The 23505-nt window shown below is 42.4% G+C and overlaps 1 protein-coding gene across 1 annotated transcript; it reads left to right on the top strand.

Moving 5' to 3' along the window:
* The first annotated feature begins 496 nt into the window (after window positions 1–496).
* On the top strand, window positions 497–21493 carry LOC137267622 (sodium/myo-inositol cotransporter-like). The gene is made up of 15 exons (XM_067802108.1): window positions 497–586; window positions 3323–3394; window positions 9213–9317; window positions 9720–9779; window positions 10154–10258; window positions 11195–11300; window positions 12290–12370; window positions 13437–13651; window positions 14309–14444; window positions 16269–16376; window positions 17915–18065; window positions 18397–18565; window positions 19642–19866; window positions 20239–20452; window positions 21147–21493. Exons 1-15 carry the CDS (start codon window positions 497–499, stop codon window positions 21491–21493), a joined length of 2184 nt encoding a protein of 727 aa, XP_067658209.1.
* The last annotated feature ends 2012 nt before the right edge of the window (window positions 21494–23505 follow it).

Below are 23505 nucleotides of genomic sequence, written 5' to 3'. Positions count from 1 at the left end.
GCTGTGACGAGTACTACTTCATGTCCAAAACCATTAGAGGTAACATAAGATCACTTAAATCTGACATAGAGTATGCCTTTACCTGCGCATGAGTTTCTACACATGCTCACCGGTAACTGAAAAGATAAGGCAAAAAGAGGCATATTAACCAAACAGCGACAATGCGGCATATTTATTATGTCGCGTTGTCACGTATTTTAAAGTTTTTTTTACACACCTTAGATGGGGAGACAATGCAACAACGGGACACATTTTGACCATGAAAATTGTCGTTATGTCGCATTGTCTTGCTTTGGTTATTTTTGCCTCTTTTTGCTCGATTTTGAGATGGTGACAACGCGAGAATGTCCCTTCTGGGATTCCATGTTATTCGACAATGTCCCTTCTAGGATTCCATACAGACTGCTACCATAATAACCTTCAGCGCCAAGCATCGGGACACCGAGTCAAGAACATATCGCGGAACCTAGTTTACGCGCTGACTCAAACTGGAAGAATGGCGACGTTCAGCGCCCCACGCCTAACTGGAGCTGACATCAGCGTCATCGCCGGGTATTTCGTCCTGGTCATAGGTATCGGCCTGTTGGTAAGTATGGCATATGTAATAAATAATTATTATATTGATATTATTTTATTTCGCTATTAATCCTAATGTACATTCCAAGTGAGTGAACATCTCGCTTTGTATGACATCAGTGTGGAAGCTCATGGCTCGCCCTGAATAAAAGGTACCGAAGCCCACATACATCCTGCCACTGAAATTCCGTTGCATCGAGATAGGACAACATAGTGTATACTGACTTTCGAAAATGTTATACCTTTCCGAATATCAACAGGTCTTTTCTTGTATATATTAACCTTTAATGCAATCTTCGTTGAATTGTCAGTCTATATGCATAGAGGTGTATTAAAAGACCGAAGCAAATCCCGATATCCCCTCGGTCCTACCACTTAATTCTTCCGATATTAGGTCAGTTTTCAGAATCCTTCCGATCTCAAAACTTGTTCTGGTGACCGTAACGTGATATGTAGTTCTCTGTCTCACCGCCTCTGTAGTTTTGTGACGTCACAATCAAAACAAGTGGTGGTGCGATGTGGAAGTGTATGCTTGTCACGTCGTAGTCTTGATTTCTATTCTCCACATGAGTAAAAACGTGAAGCTCATCTGTAAAATGCAAGATCGGGTTGTCTTTGGAATAGTTCTGAAACCGACCTAAAACCATACTGACCCACTCACTTGATGCACTGTGTTTTGTTTGTTTTTGTTCTTTTGTCTTTTGGGGTTTTTGTTGTTGGTGGTGGTTCTTTTTTGTTTTGTTTTTTGTCCTTCTTTGAATGCATGTTCTTCAAAGTGACTTTGAACAATGTATTCCATACAACCCCCCACTTACAATTTAACACATTTACATGTATAGAGACATTAAGCAAACCGGTTACGAATCAATGTCGCGGGGGCGCGCTGTCTAAGGCGCCAGGCTACTAATCCAGCGAACTTGGAAGTGCCGTGATCGAGCCCACCTGTGACCGGGTGTAAAACACCTTGGTCTCAACTTTGTGTGCAGACTCTTTCAGTGTTGTCACAACCCCTGCTGTGCAGTACACAACCCTGTGCACTTAAAAGAACCCTGTGCACGAATCCGTTGGTAGATGACCAGATGGTGGCCACACGAATACATGCAAACGCCTAGTAGCGGGTACAGCAACGTGCAGTAGAACATGGTCAAAGTACTGTGACTATCTGTCCCAATCCACCCAACTGTGAATGGGTACCTCGTAAGGATGGGAAAGCCACATTAACTCGGGTAGGCTGCAAGAGTTGTATGATTCCCAGGGAGTTGAGATTGAAAATACTATGTACCGTTGTGATGGACATCCAATGATCGAGTGAAAAACAAAAGCGCCCTTGAAAAGTTGAACCAACTGGTTGTCGGCGCTGTACAAATATAGTCTGGTTCATAATTATTGAGAATTTTTCTTCTTACTTTGAGCTATCCTAACACCTCAACTGATTCACTGATACTTAAAACTAAGTAATGGTATAAGGGAGGCAACTCATCTTGGCCTACTGAGTATAGTACAATTAGAGTTACCTCCCCTGAATTTGTAGCAGACGTCATTTTCCTCAGCACTGTCAACAATGTCTGCTGAAGATAAAAGAAGGTTGATTTTTGAGTTGTGTAATCAAGGAATTGATGATGTAAATACATTGGCAGAGAGAACAGGAACTCCTCTTTCTACTGTGTATAGGATTAGGAAGAATTTTAAAGAGGGAAAGGATTTGGGGCACCAGAAAGGAGCAGGGAGACCCAGAAAATTGGACTTCTCAGATCGCGTCCGGCTGGGAATTTTAGCGTCTAAAAAGCAAAGGGCAAGCATCTCCAACATCAGGTATGAAATGATAGAAAGGGGATCAACAGTTGTATCAAAATCTACAGTTAGAAGAAATTTGATTGATCTTGGATGTGAGAAAAAGACTGGAATTCCTTCTCCTCTCATGAAACAAGAACATAAAGACAGGCGTGTTGAGTGGTGTTTGGCACATGAAAACTTTGACTGGGAAAATGTGATTTTTACTGATGAAAGCTCAGTATGGGTATATCCCAATAATGTGAAAATATGGACAAAGTCTGCGTCAGCACCGTTGTATCGACGACCTAAATACAGCCCAAAGTTTCATGTATGGGGAGGGATATCCTTATTAGGAACGACCCCGCTGTGTGTGTTTGAGGGAAATCTGACAAGTCAACGCTACACTAACATATTAGATAATTTTCTCCTTCCAAGTGCACATGTGTTTTATGGAAATGACTGGATTTTGCAGCAAGATAATGATCCTAAACACACCGCAAAACATGCCAAGCAGTGGTTTCAGGAGAAAAATGTGACTGCATTACCATTTCCTGCATATAGTCCTGACTTAAATCCCATTGAGAACATTTGGGGGATGATGAAGGAATGTGTGAATCAAAAGGGGTTGACAAAAATTGAAGACATGAAGAGAGAAGTGGTCCGATACTGGGACAGCATAACTCACGAGACACTAACCTCTCTGATAGGAAGTATGCCTACCCGTCTTAGACTGTGCCGTGAAGCTCAAGGAGACTTGATAAAATATTAAATTGTTACCTACACAACATGAAAAGGTCAGTTCAATTTCACAATACATTCAATTTTATCTGATTTGTTCTCGTTTAATAATATGAAATGCTTTAGCTATTCTCAATAATTTTGAACCATACTGTATCTAATACAATGTAGTATAGTATAAGGTCAAGATGTACATGCATTGAAGTAACGTAATGTATGTTTGTGTCACCTGTAGGCTATGTTCAGAGCGAAAAGAAACACCATCAGCGGCTACTTTCTAGCGGAGAGGTCGATGTGGTTCCTTCCTGTAAGTATGTCATGTCCAGTGAAACTTCCTTAGTCTCTAAACCCGACGTCCTATCCAATAATTACCGTAGTCGTTTGCTTGTCACGCTGAAGTCCTGGGTTCGATTTCCAACTTGGGCACATGCTGTGAGAACCGGTGTCCCCCGCCAAGATGTTGCAGCAATATTGTTAAAAGCGGCTTAAAATCAAACTTACACACTCACTCCTAATTACGTGAGTGAGTGAGTTTGGTTTTACGCCGCTTTTAGCAATATTCCAGCGATATCACGGCGGGGGACACCAGATAATGGACCTCACACATTGTACCCATGTGGGGAATCGAACACGGGTCTTCGGCGTGATCCTAGTTACGACAGACATGGTTGACACATGTTACCGTATACGAAGGCGTGTCGTTCGATGTAGATCACTGGATTGTCTGGAGCAGACTCGGTTATTTACAGACCGCCACTATATAGATGTAACATTGCTGTACTGTCTTTAATGCCAGTATATTTTATGAAGGGGACAGGAAATCAGCATGTGTTCAATGCGGCCTTAAACGTAATTCATCCTGAAAACAGGCACGGCTTAAACGCCATGGAAGTCTTTAACGTCTAAATTCAAGTATCTCTTAACATGACAGTATGAATTAATACTGAGTGTGGCGTTAAGCAACAAGCAAAAAACAAAGAACCTATACATATATTATAACTTGTTCACTTATCCGAATGGCGAGGATAGCCAATATCAACCTTTGGACCTCTAGGGGCCAGTGAACAACGTATTTCTCTTATCGAACACCTCAATGTTGAGTTTGAATTGTTTGAAGGAAGGGAAGGCTATCGCTAGATTTTTGCAGACAAGAAAAACAAATTCAGAGTTATCTCCCTTCCATCGATTTGCAATCCCCAAACATCGGTAATTTCCATACATCATGCTTGATTTGATGTTATTCGAGATAGAGAATTACCACCACGATGTACCAGATACGCTCAGCATTCAGAGTGGCATGCATTTATTTTAAAATGTCACTCGCTTTTAAGCGGAATACATTGAAAGTAACAGAAGAGCGCTCAGCCAGAAAGCGATATGTTGGTAAGATAAGCAATATAACATCAGAAGACCTGATGTATTTCCGATAGTTGTTTGTGGCAGCTGCTGCATATTCTCAGCCAGAATTAAACATGCATTGTTTCCTATGAAGTAGTCAGTGACAGCAACTGTAATTTATGAAGGATTATTGATAATGCTACTCTAATGAGATCTAAAGGCATGGCGGTTTCGTTTCATATTTTTTTGCTATCCAACGTTACATATGTATGCATATTTTAATAAACAAATACATATTCAATGTATGGGTTACTTCCCTTAATTATAGTGTCTTTATTGAATAAATTATTGATATAAGTGTTGGTATATAAATATTAATGACAGCGTTCACAAAGGTCAGTGATCTGCAGTCGATTATATGCAAATGTTTATATGTTTTTTAACAAAGACAGAGATACATCTTTCATTTGTTTAGAAAAGGTTTATCACAGAACTTGTACATCAGTTGGTATGTTTTACTGTCACGCAGACTTACAAAGAAAGGGTTTGCAAACCCTGTGACACGTTACAACAAGGTTACAATATCAAACGAAAAAGGGTCCGTCTCCAAAGCAAAACCGGAACGTAAAATCATCCGTGACAACTTCAACAAGGGAGTGATCAGGCGGGCAGTCTACGACGTTTACGAGAAAACGATTCCACCTACATGTAGTGAGTGAGTGAGTTTAGTTATGCGTAGCACTCAGCAATATTCCAGCTATATGGCTGCGGTCTGCAAATAATCGAGTCTGAACCAGACAATCCAGTTACCAACATCATGAACATCGAACTGCACAACTGGGAACCGATGGCATTTGTTAACCAAGTGAGCGAGCCTGAACACCCGATTCCGTTAGTCACCGCTTACGACAAGCATAGTCGCCTTTTATGGTTTGCTGAAGGTCTATTCTACCTCGGGACCTTCACGGGTCTCCACCTACATGTAAGAGTATCAGAGAGGAAATTAAGGTTCAACGTGGTGATGACAGAGCTGCCTTTAGGAAGAAGCACTCTTTAATGTCCATGAGATCCTCTTACTTGAGAACTTGTTTACCTGGTTGAAACTGAGAAAATGAAAACAAATAGCGCATTTTACTAGTGATATAAAATACATTGGTTCGTCTTTTTAAAATGCTATATTTTATGAGGTATTGTAGACATTTGTCCCGATCATTTAGCATATTAAAATTCCTAACAGACAATGAATCTACTTTCAGCAAATTAAAACGTAAATCATCATAAACTTGGCAGTTCAAAATAGCATGTGCTTCATCTTCAATGACGTGATTGTTACATAGGGTGCAAGTTCTGTCTTCCCCTGCGAGGCGTTCGCATCTTCCAGCTTCTAGCCTGATTGGAACCACTCCACATATGAACTCTGCTTTGTTGATGTGTGTTGTAAGAAGGCAGTATGTTCGAAGTTTTCCTGTGTTGATGCTGAGACGTTGTTTCCAGTCACATTTGTATTATCGTTCCTGGAAGCATGAACTCTGTGCTGCACAGTTCTGTGCATCCGTTATTATCAAACTGTCTGTGAAATTTGAAATTCCAGTTCTTGCAGTTGCGCGACTTGCTCTCCTCAGCCCAGATGAAGATTTTCTTGTTCTACCTTGTGTTACTCATTGTGGCATATCTTTTCCATCGTCTTAACGCTGTTTCACTTTGTTTGTGAGAAATCGGTTTTCATACGAGATTTCCTGACACTATATCTGTTAGAGTGTATCTCCCTACACCTGAAAAGAATCGTCCAGCTCTGTACTTAAATATAGCATTAATACATGCGTGGTCCTGGAGCCCCAAACTGTCGCTGCATACGTTATAACAGACTTGACAAAGTTGTCATATAACTTTCCAAACACCCTGTAGTTCATACATCCTAACTGCTTGTTTCTTGCAACCAAATGCCTCAACAAATGGCTTGCACACTGACCTACAGACTTTGTAGTTACATTAATGATGATACCATCTGTGACTGGCAACCGAATGGTAGTCTGTCTCACATTATTTTGCCTAATACCAAGCCTCCTCTGCAGTGCTAAAGCCTTAAAAGAAGCAAGTCTAGATTTCCTCAGGCTCAGGATCTCTGGGTCTCCTTTTCAGTTAAAATGGGTTAGTTTGTTACTATCAAAATTATACCGAGACTAAGCCTTAGTGTAACCGAATGACTGCACTTCATGCTGGAAGCCAGGACAAAGGATTGATCAACGTTTACGTGATAGTCTTTGAGGCAAAGAAATCAAATGGATATTAATTACCATCAGGAGATGAAATGAGATGTCGTCATGAATTGGGTGGAACCTAAACTTTTGCTCAATCTTTATCAGCCCAGTGTCATAGTGCTGGGCAATACCACCGACCATAATGTGCTGAAGCCATGTAGCATCATACCGACGATGAGCAGTCTGAAGAAGATGATGCCGGATTTCCTCACATCGTGTGGTGTTCACTACAGACCAACATACACAGAGACACCGGTTATGTTGAAGATCCGCTTGAACAAGACGCCCATACAGTACAAAGCTAAACACGATCACGTTGTGTTACGTTCACACGTGAGACGTTGTGAACTGAACTTAATGGAACATTTCTGCGCAAAATGTACAGGGTTTGTAAAGAGGAACACTACCTTCTATCTCTCGCAAGGGAAGGAGCCCAGATAACCCAAGTCATCAAGTGTGGCAGAACACAGAGGACCACGTCCATGAGACTGAACATCAATATGAAGGAGTGGACATCAATGCTGTGACATCTGAGGACGAGAGTTCAGACTCGGCAGATTTGGATTGAGACTCAGTGTTCTGGTGATCTGCATTCCAGTATCTGTAATTTTTTAATAAATGTGTTCTTGCACCGCGTTTTAGAAACGCTATACCAGTTACCTGGTGAAGCCTTTGGCCAATGTTCACAGCTGGATTGAACAGACAAAATTGCATAATATACAGTTCTACATTTGCTATGAAATATACCATTGACTTATAAAACATTTACTGAAATGCTGCATGCTGCTAGAATCAGTGGATGAAATGACACAACTGATGGGATTCTTCAGTTTCTTTCAACACACAGCATTTTGTTACAAATATGTAAGCAAAATAAAAAGAAGTTTTTTGAAAAACCATCATGGTTTTCATTTGATAGTTTAATATTTGTGACAAAGGTGTAACGACAGTTCAGGTAACAGCCGGGCAATGTTGATTTCATTTGTAGGGGGTGGTATCAAAAGTCATCACACTTTGATTCTGAATTTGACGTGGACCCTTTGCTGGCATCAGAGTGCACTCTGTGACTGATAGTTGCCTGTTGTAAAAAGCATAGACGCCACAACTGATGCTCCGCAGCATTTTCAACTCAAATGATTTTTGCCACATGGCTTGGACTAGATTTTGAACGTCTGTCATTTTAATCAGTGTGCCCTTCTCGGCAATGTTAGATTTGATATGATACCTCAGATCAGTTCAAACGTAAGACATTTTTAACCTTGTGATTTCAGATTCTGGTCAGTTAGATATAAATATGTGCTCTCTTGTGGATTTTAATGATTTCTTAAAGTTTGGTTCTGTTGTATTTTATGGTAACTGCATATAATGGCCGGGCGAGCTACGGCGCCAGGCTAGTGATTCAGCGAGCTTGAAGTGTCGAGATTGAGCCCACATGTGACTGGATGTACCATGCATGGAATATCCCTTGTGTGCAGACTCTTTCAGTGTTGTCAGAACCTCAAGCATACAGTACACAAACGTGTAATTGGTATATGACCAGATGGTGGCCACATGTATACGCCCACTTGCGGGTACAACGCTGTGCATTAAACTGTGGCCATGTGTCCTGGTCCACCAAACTGTGAATGGACACTTCATATGGATGGGGTAACCGCAATAACTCGGTGCGTCCAGTGGCTGCAAGAGTTCTATGCTCGCCGGAAAGTTGAGATTGATGACGTGATATACCACTGAGACTGACATCTATTGACCGAGGGAAAATACCAGAGCCTTGACCATGCACCAGCTGCGTGGATATGTGTCCTATGTAGATGCTCTATTAAAAAAAATAAAGGCAGTCTTCTGGAATATGTCTCTTCTGTGCAAGCAACCCATTGTGTTTCTATTGTGTGGCTTGCATTCATTCAAGTCTCAAGATAAACAGACTCGAACCCACTTCCCTCTTTTGACGCTTCCAGCATAAATAATTGTTCCCCACTCTCACAATATTTGATGTTTCACAAAGAACACATCTCACTTCCCCAGGAACTTTGGATGTAAAGAACTTATGAAACAATTTCCAAAGCTGGTACTGAGATATTGAGAGTGGATGTTGAATTTCCATTTCCTTTGCAAACTGCTAAATGATAAGTGTCTGTTCTTGCTGATCTACACCTCGCATTGTGTTCTTCACAAGCTGGGTTTGAAACGAATCACGCTTTTCAGTGTGCATGGCTTTGATGCGCCCCCCTCCTAGACGCTCCCGTTTGAAGATGGAGTTTTTCGTTGTTTTAGGGTGTCTTTTCAAATGCTACTCTGGAACCCCAACAACAATAGATGTACTTTTAAGAAATTTATCGAATGCAGAAAATGGTCTGCTCCGTTGAGTTTCAAACCTGAAGAAGTCACAGACTTTGAAATTAAGGCCACAACTTCAGCTCTAGCTGTTTTCAAAACGAATACTTAAAGCGCTTCCCCATTCAGTGACCTGTTTGCAGCTACCTTGACTATTCAACTCTAGTATGATGATCATATTTGCATTATTTGCAGGTTGCCGCATCTCTGTTCGTCAGCAATATAGGAACGGAACATTTCATAGGGCTGGCTGGTTCTGGTGCAGCAAATGGTATCGCTGTTGGGGCCTGGGAAGTCTGTGTGAGTGACGGCATCATATTTCATCAATAGCAAGAGCTATGATCAAACACAGTCAGTGTGATCAAATTGGTTTTTTTTCTCTTAATGCGTCAGCATTATGCACACCGTGTTGTGCTTGACGACCGTTCACCCAAAACCCATCGATAAAAAATAGAGGGTTGTGATCACTGGTCTGTGAGGTGAAAGTCGTAGAGCTACGCACGTTTTGTGGCTCGAGACCCAGAACAGTTAGAAGAATCCTTTGTATGATAAAGAAGGCTCGGTGAGGTAGATTTTCTGTATTAACACGCCTCCAGCCAACACCTTGGTATTTCTTAATACATTGACGTAAATAAAGTAACTTAATGGCTGATTACTTGACAAAGATTCCATGTTGAAAAGTGCGCCGGTTCTTGTCAACAGGCTCTACTGATCCTGCAGATAGCTGGATGGATATTCATACCTGTTTACTTATCGTGTGGGGTGAGTAACTGTTTCTCATGAGCTTGGTGTTTGATTTTGCTCTTTAACACTCAGCATTATTCCAAATATAAGGCAGCGGTTTGCAAATAATCCAGTTCGGACCAGACAATCCAATGATCCACATCATGAATATCGATCTACACAACTAGGACACAGTGACATGTGTTAACTATGTCAGCGAGCCTGACCAACCAATTCGGTTAGTCGTCTCTCACGACAAGCATGGGTCCCTGAAGACCAGTTTTAAACCGGATCTTTATTTGTCTATTTAGAAATTGGTGGTGTGATAAAGAGTTCAGCTAAATCAAAACTCAGCTACGTTTCCGGCTCTTCTCTTGAGCAAGGGGAATTGAAACCTATTCTTGTTTTCACAGACCTATACAATGCCTCAGTATCTCGCCAAGAGATTTGGTGGTAATCGGTTGCGGATCTATTACGCGGTGTTGAGCCTTATTCTCTCCATGCTGACAAAGTGTTCGGTGAGTCGTTTCTGTAACGCCAACAGGACCTGTCTGGCACGGCACTTTGCGAGACCTTAGTACTTCTGAATCATGTGGCAAGCAGTGTTTCATATATTTTCAAATGATCTCAAGGTTATCAGCTAGCTATAAGATACCGATAATCCCTGTAGGAATAACAGATGTCCGATCAAAGTAAACCATATCCAAATTAGCCAATTTTATCATTGCGACTGTCAGAAGATGTGACAACCAAGCATGGTTGTACACTTGGTGACAACATCTTCACGTTGGACAGGAAGAGAAACAAACTTGATTGGATCACAACTTCTAGAGGTATTGCAACATGTACGAGGTTTCCTATAAATGCTAACACCTCTATCAAGTAAGTGTCAGCATCCACACTAAAAGGTTACATCTGTTGCAAGTTATGGAAGTTGTGAATCCATAAAAGTTGCTCCTGTCATCAAACCAGCTTCTAAATAACACAAAGGTTCAAGACACTTCAAAAAGACGAGTATCATTATGTTTTCCATTGCAAAAGTATTTCATATTTTGAGGAAGCAATATCTACCCACTCTAGATTAGTCTAATCACTTTTCCTAATGAAACAAAGTTCACGAAAACTTCTCAAGACATAGTGAATGTATCAAAATATATTTTACATCTATCATCTCGTGTCAGAAAAAGATGTTACTATGCTGTTATGTTGCCATCTTGAATTTTAAGTTGCTTTTGTATTTGTATATATGTTTACAACATATGCTCTTGTACCACCAAGATGGTTTATGAGAATGCAGAATTGAATTGTTAGTGAAATCGTGAACCTGTATCCCACTATACAAAAGTGGCCAAGTCCATCTGATAGTTGTGAGAATTATATTGTGTATGCGATGGTAAACTACCTATTGTGGCAATTGTTGAATGGAATCAGTGGATTTATTTGTTTGCTTTCAGTCTAATCTTTACACAGGTGCGCTGTTCATCCAACAAGCTCTCAACTGGGATATCTACGTCAGCATCGTGCTGCTGATCGTTGTTACTGCCGTCCTCACATTGACAGGTGATTACTCTCGCTTTCGTCACCCGGGTTCGATTCCCTACATGGACACAACGTATGAGGCCATTTCTGGTGTCTTACTATTTGGTATTGTTGAAATGTTGAAATCGGCGCCAAACTGCACTCATTTACTCGCGTCTATTTCACTTGCATGTGCTATTTATCAACATGCTTTTGATTCCTTGAAAACACTTTCATTGAATGCACAATTTGTATGGTGCATAGTAGTGTCTCTGTATTCCTGGCAAATATTATATTTGGGTAAGCCTCAAAGTTGAACTTGTGTTGATGATTTCTCTTTTATTGTCCCAACGCTCAAAACACGATTTGGGAATCATCAAACGCTGACGGGCATGCTTATTTACCCAATTGTCATTAGTATTGCCAGATTTATGAAAATATATGACCCGTCGTCAGTAACTCATGCTTGTCATAAGAGGCGACTCACGGGATCTGGTGGTCAAGCTCGCTGACTTGGTTGCCACATGACATCGTATGCAAACTGCGTTGATCGATGCTCATGGTGTGTTTAACTGGATTGTATGGTCCAGACTCGCTTATTTACAGATTGCCACCATATAGCTGGGAAATTGCCTCCGAGTGTGGCATTAAAGAAAGAAACTAACAAACAAACAAGTCAAATCAAAATAGATAGTAAAACCATTTTAACCATGTGATCTCACTACTGAAACGTTCGAAACCGTTAACCCTCATCGCTTTGGGTTATCTGTGCAATGCATTATCATCCAGGGACCTCTTGCACAAAGCATTCCAGTTCATTTTAACGTTTTAGAATAAAGGTTACATGTATTTTCGAACTGAGGTAACTTTGTGCAAGTGGTCTCAGACTTTGATGTAACAAAGGGTGTTCCTTGATGTAACAAAGTGTGTTCCTTGATGTAACAAAGGGTGTTCCTTGATGTAACAAAGTGTGTTCCTTGATGTAACAAAGGTGTTCCTTGATGTAACAAAGGGTGTTGCTATCTCATCAGGTGGTCTAACAGCTGTCATCTACACAGACACACTGCAGGCTACAGTGATGGTCGGTGGGGCCCTCTACCTCATGGGAGCAGGTATGTTCGACGGGGTCTGACTGTGTCTGACTGGGTCTGACTGGGTCTACGCTGGCATTGTGCTCGCTTCATACACAGAGAATATTGGAAGGTTTGGTGTGGTTGTTGGTTACCGCCGCACTCAGCAATGTTCCTGCTATATGGAGACGGCCTAGACCTGAAAATCCAATGATCAACATCATGAACATCAATCTAGGCAAATGGGATACGATGACATACACGTGTCAACCAAGTCAGCGAACCTGACCACCCGATTTTGTTGGTCACCTTTTACGACAAGCAAGGATTGCTTAAGACCAATTCTGATCTTGATCTGTACGTATACTGTGTGACGAACTTTCGAATAATGCCAACCTGTCATTTGACAGAACTGAGAATGCTGACGCGAGAATTGAATGCTGACGTTTCTTTAGTTTGTTAGTCGTTTAACGCCTCACTCGGAAATATTCCAGTCTAATATCTGTAAATAACTGAGTTTGGAGCAGGCAATCCAGAGATCAACATCATGAGCATCGATCTATGCAGCTTTGATACGAGCCCGCCTGACCATCCGATCCCGTTGGGGGCGAATTTTACGACAATTTTCACATGTCTATTGAATGTTGGAAGGTTTTTCGACACCTGTCTCTTCGGACATTTCACCGTAAACCAATGATATAAGGTTGCCAATAAATATTCATAGATGCCTTGAAACGATGGCGGGCATGATATAGATGTGAAATAAAGTGGAAACAGTTTGAAAGGAGTGATAGATTCAGACACAGATATCTGCAACTTAATTGTACGCTGGGTTATGACAGGTGTGTTTCCCAGAACTTCAAAATTTGTACCAATAATTTACTTATTAGAGACCGTGCGAAACCAATTGCGACGGGGTACTGCAAACTTTAGAAATAGTATATTTTGCTGAGTACTGCAACATACACTGAAACAATAAATTAACAATGTTTGTATCATTTCCTGTCCCCTCCAACCCGATATGCGCGCTCACGCACACGCACGAATGGTTTTTTAAATGGATAATGGAGATATTCTCTGACGCTGTCGTTTGGTGTTTCGTCGTCAGGATTCTACGAAATTGGTGGGTTCTCGGGTCTTCTGGAGAAGTATCCCCAGGCTGTTCCAACCAACGTAACTGCCATTGTGCCTGGTACCACCTGCCATCACCCAGACAAGCAGGCGTTCCGCATGTTGCGAGGGGCAACAGATGACTACGTGCCATGGGTCGGCTTCGTTCTTGGGCAGACAGCAGGGTCCATCTGGTACTGGTGTGCCGACCAGGTAACTGAGAAGAGGGAGACATCACAACGGTGGAGATCGATTACTCCTAAATGGATCACTTACAGGTTTGAGTGAGTTACTTTAGTTTTACGCCGCACTTAGCAATATTCCAGCTATATGTCGGCGGTCAGTAAAAATCGAGTCTGGACCAGACAATCCAATGATCATCAGCATGGGCATCGATCTCAGCTGTTTGGGCACGATGGGGGTGTGCCAACCAAGTCAGCGATCCTGACCATCCGATCCTGTTAGTCGGGACAGCATGGTGAAGACCATTTTCAACCCGGATCTCCGCAGGTCCTTACGGGTTTGAGCATATTAGATGCCCTCAATCTCATTTTCTGTTGACACTATGAGACTGACGTCATTTTTCATATTTTGTCACTATCTACCCTGGGTAATGTGTTCACCGTCATTTACAGTCATCCAATTATTGCCTCGTTAACAGATGTCTATGACTACTAAATCCAAGCTTAAATATGGCTGGTAGGGTAGCCTAACGGTTTAACAAAGTGACAACACATTGTTTGAAGCCCATGTCTGGTGTCCTCATTCTGCTAGATTTAAACAAAACACCGTAACACACTCCTTTCCAAGCCTGTGCAGTTCTTTGTCCCATTCGAGATCATTCTGAGAAATGTTTCATGTGTTGCCTAGGTGATCATTCAGCGCGCCCTGGCGGCCAAGAGTGTATCGCATGCTCAGGGTGCCACACTGATGGCGGGCGTCATCAAAATACTTCCTCTGTTCATCATGGTGATGCCGGGAATGATCAGCAGAGTCTTATACCCAGGTGAGCTAAATTCATGATCACTGGTTCCTTAGTTCTTCAAAGCTTTGGTGAAACAAATGCTTATGAATGAAATGTGAATGCTAAGATTCATTGTCAAGAAGATGGTTGGTTGGTTGGTTGGTTGGTTGGTTGGATGGTTGTTGAACGACACACTCATCAATATGTGACAGCTATATGGCCACGGTCCGAAGGTAATCGAGTCTGGAATATTGCTAAACCAAACTCACTCACTCACTCTTCTCATATTTTCATGCATTATCTGTAAGCAAGTTTTTTTTTTTTTTTGTAATCAACAGTAGCTTTTATGTTGTTTTTCTGTTTACTTGAGTCCACAAGATGCCGACAGTCAGTCAGTATGACTTGGCATCGTTTCAGCACAGACTGGAGTCGACGAAGTTATCGTCTTGGTGCAACGCGATGCCCAGTTGTGGAAGTGTCGACTGAGGCATTTTGACGTTGCGATCAAGTCAACGCCGCAGGTGTTCTATTGGGTTAAGATCTGAGTGATCCGGAAGGCCATGGCAAGGCACTGACGTTAGAATAGGCAAAGTAGCGGATCGTGACGCATGCATAAGTGAAGTAGCGTTGTCATGCAGCTGCCTCTGTCGGTCCATAATCGTGAGAATGTGACGTGCAAGGACTTCGTTGATGTACCTATTTGGTGTCAAATTCCCCAGAACCATCATTAAATCAGGTCTTTGTGTGTTAGATAGCACACCCCACATCATGTCACCGTCACTGTCACACCGAATCTGTCGACCTATCGACGATGGACTCGCTGTCTCCATCTGGCAGGTGAAAAAGAAATTGTAATTCATCTCTGAACCAGACTCGCTTCTGGTTTCTAAGGTTCCAGGTCCGCACGGCGCCACTGCAAGTGATTGCATCCAGTCTCTCAAGACAGGGGAGACAGCTGTCCTTGGTCAAATCCCCACCTGACGCATTCTATTCCGGACAGTTTGGTCGGAAATTCTTCTCAAACCAAGTCTCTTGGCAAGACGATGACATCAATGAACAACACAGATGTTTCGGTCATAGGCTTGACTGGTAACTCTTTGATGCCCACTGCCCGGGCGATCTTGGACGGACTCGGTCTACAGGAAACGATCCCAAAGGCGAGATATGATGCTCATTCGGTTGAAATGTCGAGAAACTGCAGGTTGCGACTCCCATGCTTCCTCTTTTCCAGACAAAAACGAAGACAAGGTTGACAAAGAAACGTTTGCCTTTTTATAGTGATCCATATAGCATACATGCCCTCTTACTTGCACGTGCATTTTGCTTGACGTGTTTTCTAATCGAATATTTCTTCAAATGCTTCCAAAACAAAGAAAGTTTAGATTGCAGCGTTTTGGCACTGAAGCTGTTAACAATCACGTTTTGGATGGCGTTTTGGAAAGAAATATATATATATATATATATATGTATCATCTGTGCTTTTTAATTTTGAAGAGTATATAGGCCTTGACCTGGGGAATCAAAGGTCGTCCAAGGTGTATCAAAAGAATCCAGTGATCTTTGGGAATTGGCTCGAGTCGTGCCACGCCAAGCATACGAATGTTTGAATAATCGCGATCCAGTTAATCCAAGCATTCATTTGAAGCACTGAGCTTTAGGACACAACATTCAATCATTAAATAATGTTTAATGATAGGCGATCCCAGTTCACTCTATTAAAAGGTTATCTAAAATTAATATATACCTGCTATTTCATTTCGAAGTTGTTCTTTCTTTTATACCCCATCTCTGGGACCAAACACACAATCATCAAAAAGGCACACTACTGTATTTACATCAAGTATTAATTTGGTCTTTTTTGCGTAGATGATGTTGCTTGCACCAATCCAGACTACTGCATGTCGGTATGTCAGAGCAGAGCAGGCTGTTCCAACATCGCTTACCCCAGACTTGTCCTGGGGCTTATGCCTGATGGTGAGTTTTTTGTCACGAAATTCTCGCAAAGTAGAAGTATAATAGTTTAGTTTTACGCTCAGCAATATTCCTGCTATATGGCGGCGGTCTGTAAACAATCGTACCTGAACCAGACAATCCAGTTATCCACATGATAAGCGTCGTTCTTCGCAACTGGGATACGATGACATGTGTCAACCATGTCTGCGAGTTTGACCACCTGATCCCTTTAGTCGCCCTTTATGACAAGCTGAAGATCAATTCAGGCGAAACTGGTTCTGCTGTTAGTCTGTGCGTGACATTTCTCATGTTGTATCCACAATGGTGTCCGAGGGTTGATGACGTCAATCTTGGCAGTCTGTACGTGACTTCTATCATCTTGTCTCAACACAGGTGCCCGAGGACGGGTGACGTCAATCTTGGCAGTCTGTACGCGACTTTTATCATCTTGTCTCAACACAGGTGCCCGAGGACGGGTGACGTCTATCTTGGCAGTCTGTACGCGACATTTATCATCTCGTCTCAACACAGGTGCCCGAGGACGGGTGACGTCTATCTTGGCAGTCTGTACGCGACTTTTATCATCTCGTCTCAACACAGGTGCCCGAGGACGGGTGACGTCACTCTGTGCATGTTTTCTGTCATCAGATGCCCGATGATGGATGACGCCTTTCTCGTCAGTCTATGCATACTTTTATCATCTTTTATCAACGACAATTGATGACTTTCCCCGTAACTGCACAATTGTCCTCATGGACATTCATCATTTTGTCCTCACACTGGGGCCCGAGGGCCGATGACGTCCGTCTATACATGCTTTCATCATTTTGTCCTCACACTGGGGCCCGAGGGCCGATGACGTCCGTCTATACATGCTTTCATCATTTTGTCCTCACACTGGTGCCCGAGGGCCGATGACGTCCGTCTATACATGCTTTCATCATTTTGTCCTCACACTGGGGCCCGAGGGCCGATGACGTCCGTCTATACATGCTTTCATCATTTTGTCCTCACACTGGGGCCCGAGGGCTGATGACGTCCGTCTATACATGCTTTCATCATTTTGTCCTCACACTGGGGCCCGAGGGCTGATGACGTCCGTCTATACATGCTTTCATCATTTTGTCCTCACACTGGGGCCCGAGGGCTGATGACGTCCGTCTATACATGCTTTCATCGTTTTGTCCTCACACTGGGGCCCGAGGGCTGATGACGTCCGTCTATACATGCTTTCATCCTTTTGTCCTCACACTGGGGCCCGAGGGCTGATGACGTCCGTCTATACATGCTTTCATCCTTTTGTCCTCACACTGGGGCCCGAGGGCTGATGACGTCCGTCTATACATGCTTTCATCCTTTTGTCCTCACACTGGGGCCCGAGGGCTGATGACGTCCGTCTATACATGCTTTCATCATTTTGTCCTCACACTGGGGCCCGAGGGCTGATGACATCCGTCTATACATGCTTTCATCATTTTCTCTTCACACAGGTGTCCGGGGATTGAGAACGTCAGTCTTGTCAGTCTACACATGACTTTTATCTTCTTGCCTTCACACAGGTGCCCGGGGGCTGATGATGGCTGTGATTGTGGCAGCTCTCATGAGTGACCTCGACTCCATCTTCAACAGCGCAAGTACCTTGTTCACCATTGATATATGGAAGCGGATCAGAAAGGCGGCATCGGTTACAGAACAGATGATTGTTGGCAGGTGCTTGTTAGTTTTCTTCTAGACATGTATGATCACCGGTTCTCGTGACATATGTCAGTCTGTTAGTGGTGAATCCCCATGGCATCACATAGACTGACATTTTCTGGACGCACCGATCTGTCAGAACTGGTTACTTACCACTGCGACCTATCATCAGGCGATAAAGTACCCCTTTTTTGCCTTACGTCACACTGCATTGACGTCACAATGCCGTTCTAGTCTGCTTCCTCGTAATGAAACCAACTTCAAGGTGGCGTAAAACTAAAAGCTCACTCACTTCCCTCTATTTTATTGACAGTTTTATCAAAGTTCTGGTGCTTTGTAATTACAGGGTGTCTGTTGTGATAATGGTTGTCGTATCCATAGCATGGGTACCCGTGATTAAAGAAACACAGAAAGGTCAGGTGTTCATCTTCATCAACGAGGTTACCAACTACTTCACCCCTTCTTTCTCTGCGGTGTTTCTACTGGCTGTGTTAGTTCCCAGGGTCAATGAAAAGGTGTGTTGTTTGTATATTTAGTATATATTGAATGAGTTGAAATCAAGAAATAATCTCCATTTATTTAGTTCTGCTAATCTATGCTGAAATGTGTGAATTTGTATTAGTAACGTTATCTAAGTATTGCTTATAATTAAAATAGTTTATTTTGGTTTTAGTAGTACCACAATGGCACAGCTAGATTAACCCACATATTTGACTGATTGTAGGTACTTATCGAGTTAAGCAAAGACACGCCTTTCAAAATTTATTAGGTACAAGGTTAACTATAGAGCAACTGTCTCTCTATTTGGGGTGATCACTGGATTGTCTGGTCCAGACTCGATTATTTTACAGACCGCCGCCATATAGCTGGAATATAGCTTCACGCGGCGTAAAACTGAACTCATATTTTCTTTTGTTTTTTGCCTCTGTGTTTGGGCTACTGACATGTATTTGGTACTGACTGCAGGGTGTGGTCTGTTCCTAGGTTTGTGAGACTTGTACGAGGGAGCGTCAAAACGTATTGAGCCTCACCCGGACAATGATATGAATCCAACTGCTTATATATTCTAGTTTTCTTACATAATATTTGTAGACCTCAAGCAAATTGCTTTGCTATGTTCCAGCCTCACGATCCCCAATTTGTTTGACTATTTATCTTCGTACCCACAAAAGACGCAAACTCTGCAATAGATCCACCACAAACTTCAGGAAATAGAATATGCAAGAAACATTTTGTATGTTTGACATAGATACAAATCCTCTATAATCAAACTTAGATATTAAAGTGTATAAAAGACAATGTGAAACTACAATCGCTTGTTAAAGCGTCGGTGTTTGAGAAACTGAGATATATATGATACTTTTTGCAGGATGTGTTCTGTCCCTGTGTTTGAGAAACTGAGATATATATGATACTGATTGCAGGGTGTGTTCTATCTCTGTGTTTTAGAAAATGAGATATATATATGGTACTTATTGCAGGATGTGTTCTGTCTCTGTATTTGAGAAACTGAGATATATATGATACTTATTGCAGGATGTGTTCTGTCTCTGTGTTTGAGAAAATGAGATATATATGATACTGATTGCAGGGTGTGTTCTGGTCTCTGATGTACGCCTTTGTGGTCGGGGTGGTGCGCCTGGTCCTGGTTCTGTCTTTCCAGGGGGAAGGCTTCTGTGGAGCGCCATCAACAACGACCATACCCTCAGTTGTGAGGGACATGCACTACATGTACTTCGCCCTTTTCCTTTTCCTGTCCACTGGTCTGATAGCTATGATTATCAGCTACTTGACAACGTCTCCACCAGAGGAATGCGTGAGTTTTTACAAACAGTCTTGCGTTGTGCAGTGGACAAAGCACCTACCTGGAGAGTGAGTGAGTGAGTGAGTGAGTTTAGTTTTACACCACACTCCGCAACAATCTAGTTATATGACGGCGATCTGTAAATAATCGAATCTGGACCAAACAGTCATGTGATTAACAGCATTAGCATCGATGTAAATTAGGATATGATGACATGTGTCAACCGAGTCAGCGAATCTGACTACCCGATCCCCTTAGTTGCCTCTTACGTCAATCGTGGGTTGCACGCACGCACGCACCCACGCACGCATGCACGCACAGGGAAAGGACTCACTGACCTGACCGTGATCCAGGTTTCATTTAAGCATATTTGTTTTTCCTCAGTTGCTTAACACGACCTTATGGAGTTACCTAAACAAAGTCAAAGCCTTCACCGACGGGAGTAAGAACATTGATGTTGACCTGAAGATCATCAACGGCGCTGACGGTAACGAAATGGACCCTGTTACACCACGCGACGACGTTGCTCCGCCGACGGTTACCGAGAAGCCTAAAGTGGAAGAGACCTGTATTGACCTGCTTCCGGCAGAAACTACAGGTGATGACGACTTGACACAATAAACTACTAACACAATATATTGTGTGAGAACATATATTTTCTAGTTAACAAAATTATATTAGAGTTAGTTACGTTTTACGTCGTACACAGAAATATTCCAGCTTATTGGCGGCAAGCCAGATCCCGTTAGCAGTTTCTTGCTACAAGCATGTGTTATTGAAGATCAATTCTAACTCGGATCTTCACGGGTTATTCATATCAAGTACAGACTGTGTGGGGACATGATAGACACTGCAGCATTGTCCCTATAATTATTGCATTTCGCCAATTTCGTTTAATTTTCCAGTTTTAACTATTGATACAATATGACAGAACATGGATCAGGTGAATTATGATAGAACATGGATCAGATGAATTATAGTACTTTCAGTATGGGCCTCACAGGCAACTACTTAAACAAAGTTGCCCATGCAAATATAGAGTATGTGGCGAGTCGAGATTACCACGAACAAAATCCGATGTATCACATTTTATGAAAATGTATTGGGAACCGTTTTTCTGTAAAACCTGGTCATTACAGAGTATATCCCAGGGCAGGGGTTAAAATTGAACAAATCATATTCACTAATATATGCGCTTTATGAACAATAAACTGTTTCAGTATCGTGGACAAATGCTACAATCAGTCAGGAACTTATATCCAATTTCTAAACCTAGTTTTGCTGTTCCACAGCCACGAGGAGCGTCGCCAGGAGGTTGGTCAACTACGTGTTTGGTATTGACCAAGTCCATGAAAGCACCGAGAATGACGAGGCGTTCCATGATCCCGTGTTCGTCCCTGTTGCCCTCAAACAGACCAGGTTGGAGAAAGCAATATTGACCACTGGCCTATTGAGTATACTCTCAATAGCAGTAGCCATGTACGTTTTCTGGTCTGTCTATAACTTCGACACAAACGAATTCTATCCTGAAGGTGCCGAGGATCTTCTTCCGGGTGATGAAGAGTTTCTTCACAATGCTATGAACCATACAGCCAAATACACATCGGACACAGCCCTCAGCAATAGAACTCTTGTGTAATCTTTGTGACAGTCTTCTTAGTTTGGCTTTTACACTATACTATTAAAGAAAGCAGGGGAACCTTAACTTTGAAGTCAAAGTCAATGACATTCATCCTTTGTATGCGGCATCATTTCACATTATCACCACACGCAAACACAATGCATGGTGAGCACATGCACAACGTGGGAGCCTCGTGCACGCGCATGGGGTGTCACTGACGTTTTTCGTCACGATAAATCACTGTAGACCATTTTGTCTGATAATTTTCTTGCATCTGTGTATGGTCAGGGTTTTCAGGGTCAAATCACATACTACTGACTGAAATCTGCAAACCTAACAAGGTAACAACAAGATACATCAGTTAGTATATATACTGTACAATACAGTATCACATTTATTTATTTATTTGTTTAGTTAGTTAGTTAGTTATTTGTTTGTTTGTTTGTGTGTGTGTGTTTGTGTGTGTGTGTGTGTGTGTGTGTGTGTTTGTGTGTGTGTGTGTGTGTGTGTGTGTGTGTGTGTGTGTGTGTGTGTGTGTGTGTGTGTGTGTGTGTGTGTGTGTGTGTGTGTGTGTGTGTGTGTGTGTGTGTGTGTGTGTGTTTGTTTGTCTGGCCAGAATGCGACAGTCCACTGATTGACCTCAAAAGTATTTGGGGTTCTGTGACACTAATTCACTACACCATGGATGTTGGCTATCCGATTCCGTAAGCTGCCTCCTAGGACAGCCATTGTTGGGTTGCTGAAGATCAGTTCCAACCCTGATGCTGCCTCTATCGGAGGGAGTCATAATCACAAAGATGGCGGTACAAATCCCATGGACGTCCATGTTTTACGTTTGCTATTTTTACATCACTCCAGTGTTTTGGACCTGATCTTCATTGTATTGCACCTTTGTATAGCTGTGGTGTCATTTATGCTTTATGGTAGAAATAAAGATTACAAAACGTTATACCGGTACATACCGTGTAACTAACAGAGTGCCCGAGTGTCTCTGTGTGTGTGTGTGTGTGTGTGTGTGTGTGTGTGTGTGTGTGTGCGCGTGTGTGTGCGTGTTTTCGAAAGGTGCACTTTATGAGAGAAAGCGAAAACCATGCCTTTTTTCTGTCAATGTCCTTTAAGTACACGGCCTAGATTTACGAACCTCTCTTAGCACTAAGATAGTCGTAAGTTAATGTTAATGTATGGCACTTACGACTATTTTACCACTAAGAGAAGTTCCGAAATCTAGGCCCAGCACTCTGTAACGCGTGCGTCCTCATTTGATAGCCCAGAAATGTTGCTAAATGGTGGCGTAAAACAAACATTTCTGGGGCTTAACCCCCTGGATGCCACAGGGACTCGGCATCCAGGGGGTTAATTGTCGCTCAGGTCAACACATCCCAACGCGGTTGAACCAACTCTCTGACAAAACTCAAAACAATACTCAACTTACTCCAGGATCGAGGTCACGGGTGTTCATATCGAATACAATCATACAATGTACAAAAATGTTGGACATGTTTACACGGCACTCCAACGCCAACTAAGAATGGCAGAGTTGTCTCCCTTTAAAATCGTCGCGTGACCAAATATTGACCGTTTCAGATGGCACATCTGAATTTGATGTACCATATTCCTAAACTTATCACTGCATGTGCTTTTGATTCGTCACTGTACCAATCCAAATTCAGTTGAATGCTCATTTTAACAACCGGAAACAGTAAGACTATTGCAGTACTTGTCAACAATATGCTTGAGACATGCAAATTACGTATACTCATTCCTTACACTTCTGGACCCGTGAAGGTCCCGGGGTAGAATAGATCTTCAGCAACACATGCTTGCCATAAATGGCGACTGTGCTTGTCGTAAGAGGCGACTTACGGCATCGGATGGTCAGGCTCGCTGACATGGTTGACACATGTCATCGGTTCCCAATTGTGCAGATCGATGCTCATGTTGTTGGTCACTGGATTGTCTGGTCCAGACCCGATTATTTACAGACCACCGCCATATAGCTGTAATATTGCTGAGTGCGGCGTAAAACGTAA

Source organism: Haliotis asinina, chromosome 16 (assembly GCF_037392515.1).
Source record: "Haliotis asinina isolate JCU_RB_2024 chromosome 16, JCU_Hal_asi_v2, whole genome shotgun sequence".
Taxonomy (NCBI): domain Eukaryota; kingdom Metazoa; phylum Mollusca; class Gastropoda; order Lepetellida; family Haliotidae; genus Haliotis; species Haliotis asinina.
Note: the sequence above shows the minus strand (reverse complement) of the source record. Positions and strands in the feature narration are given on the sequence as shown.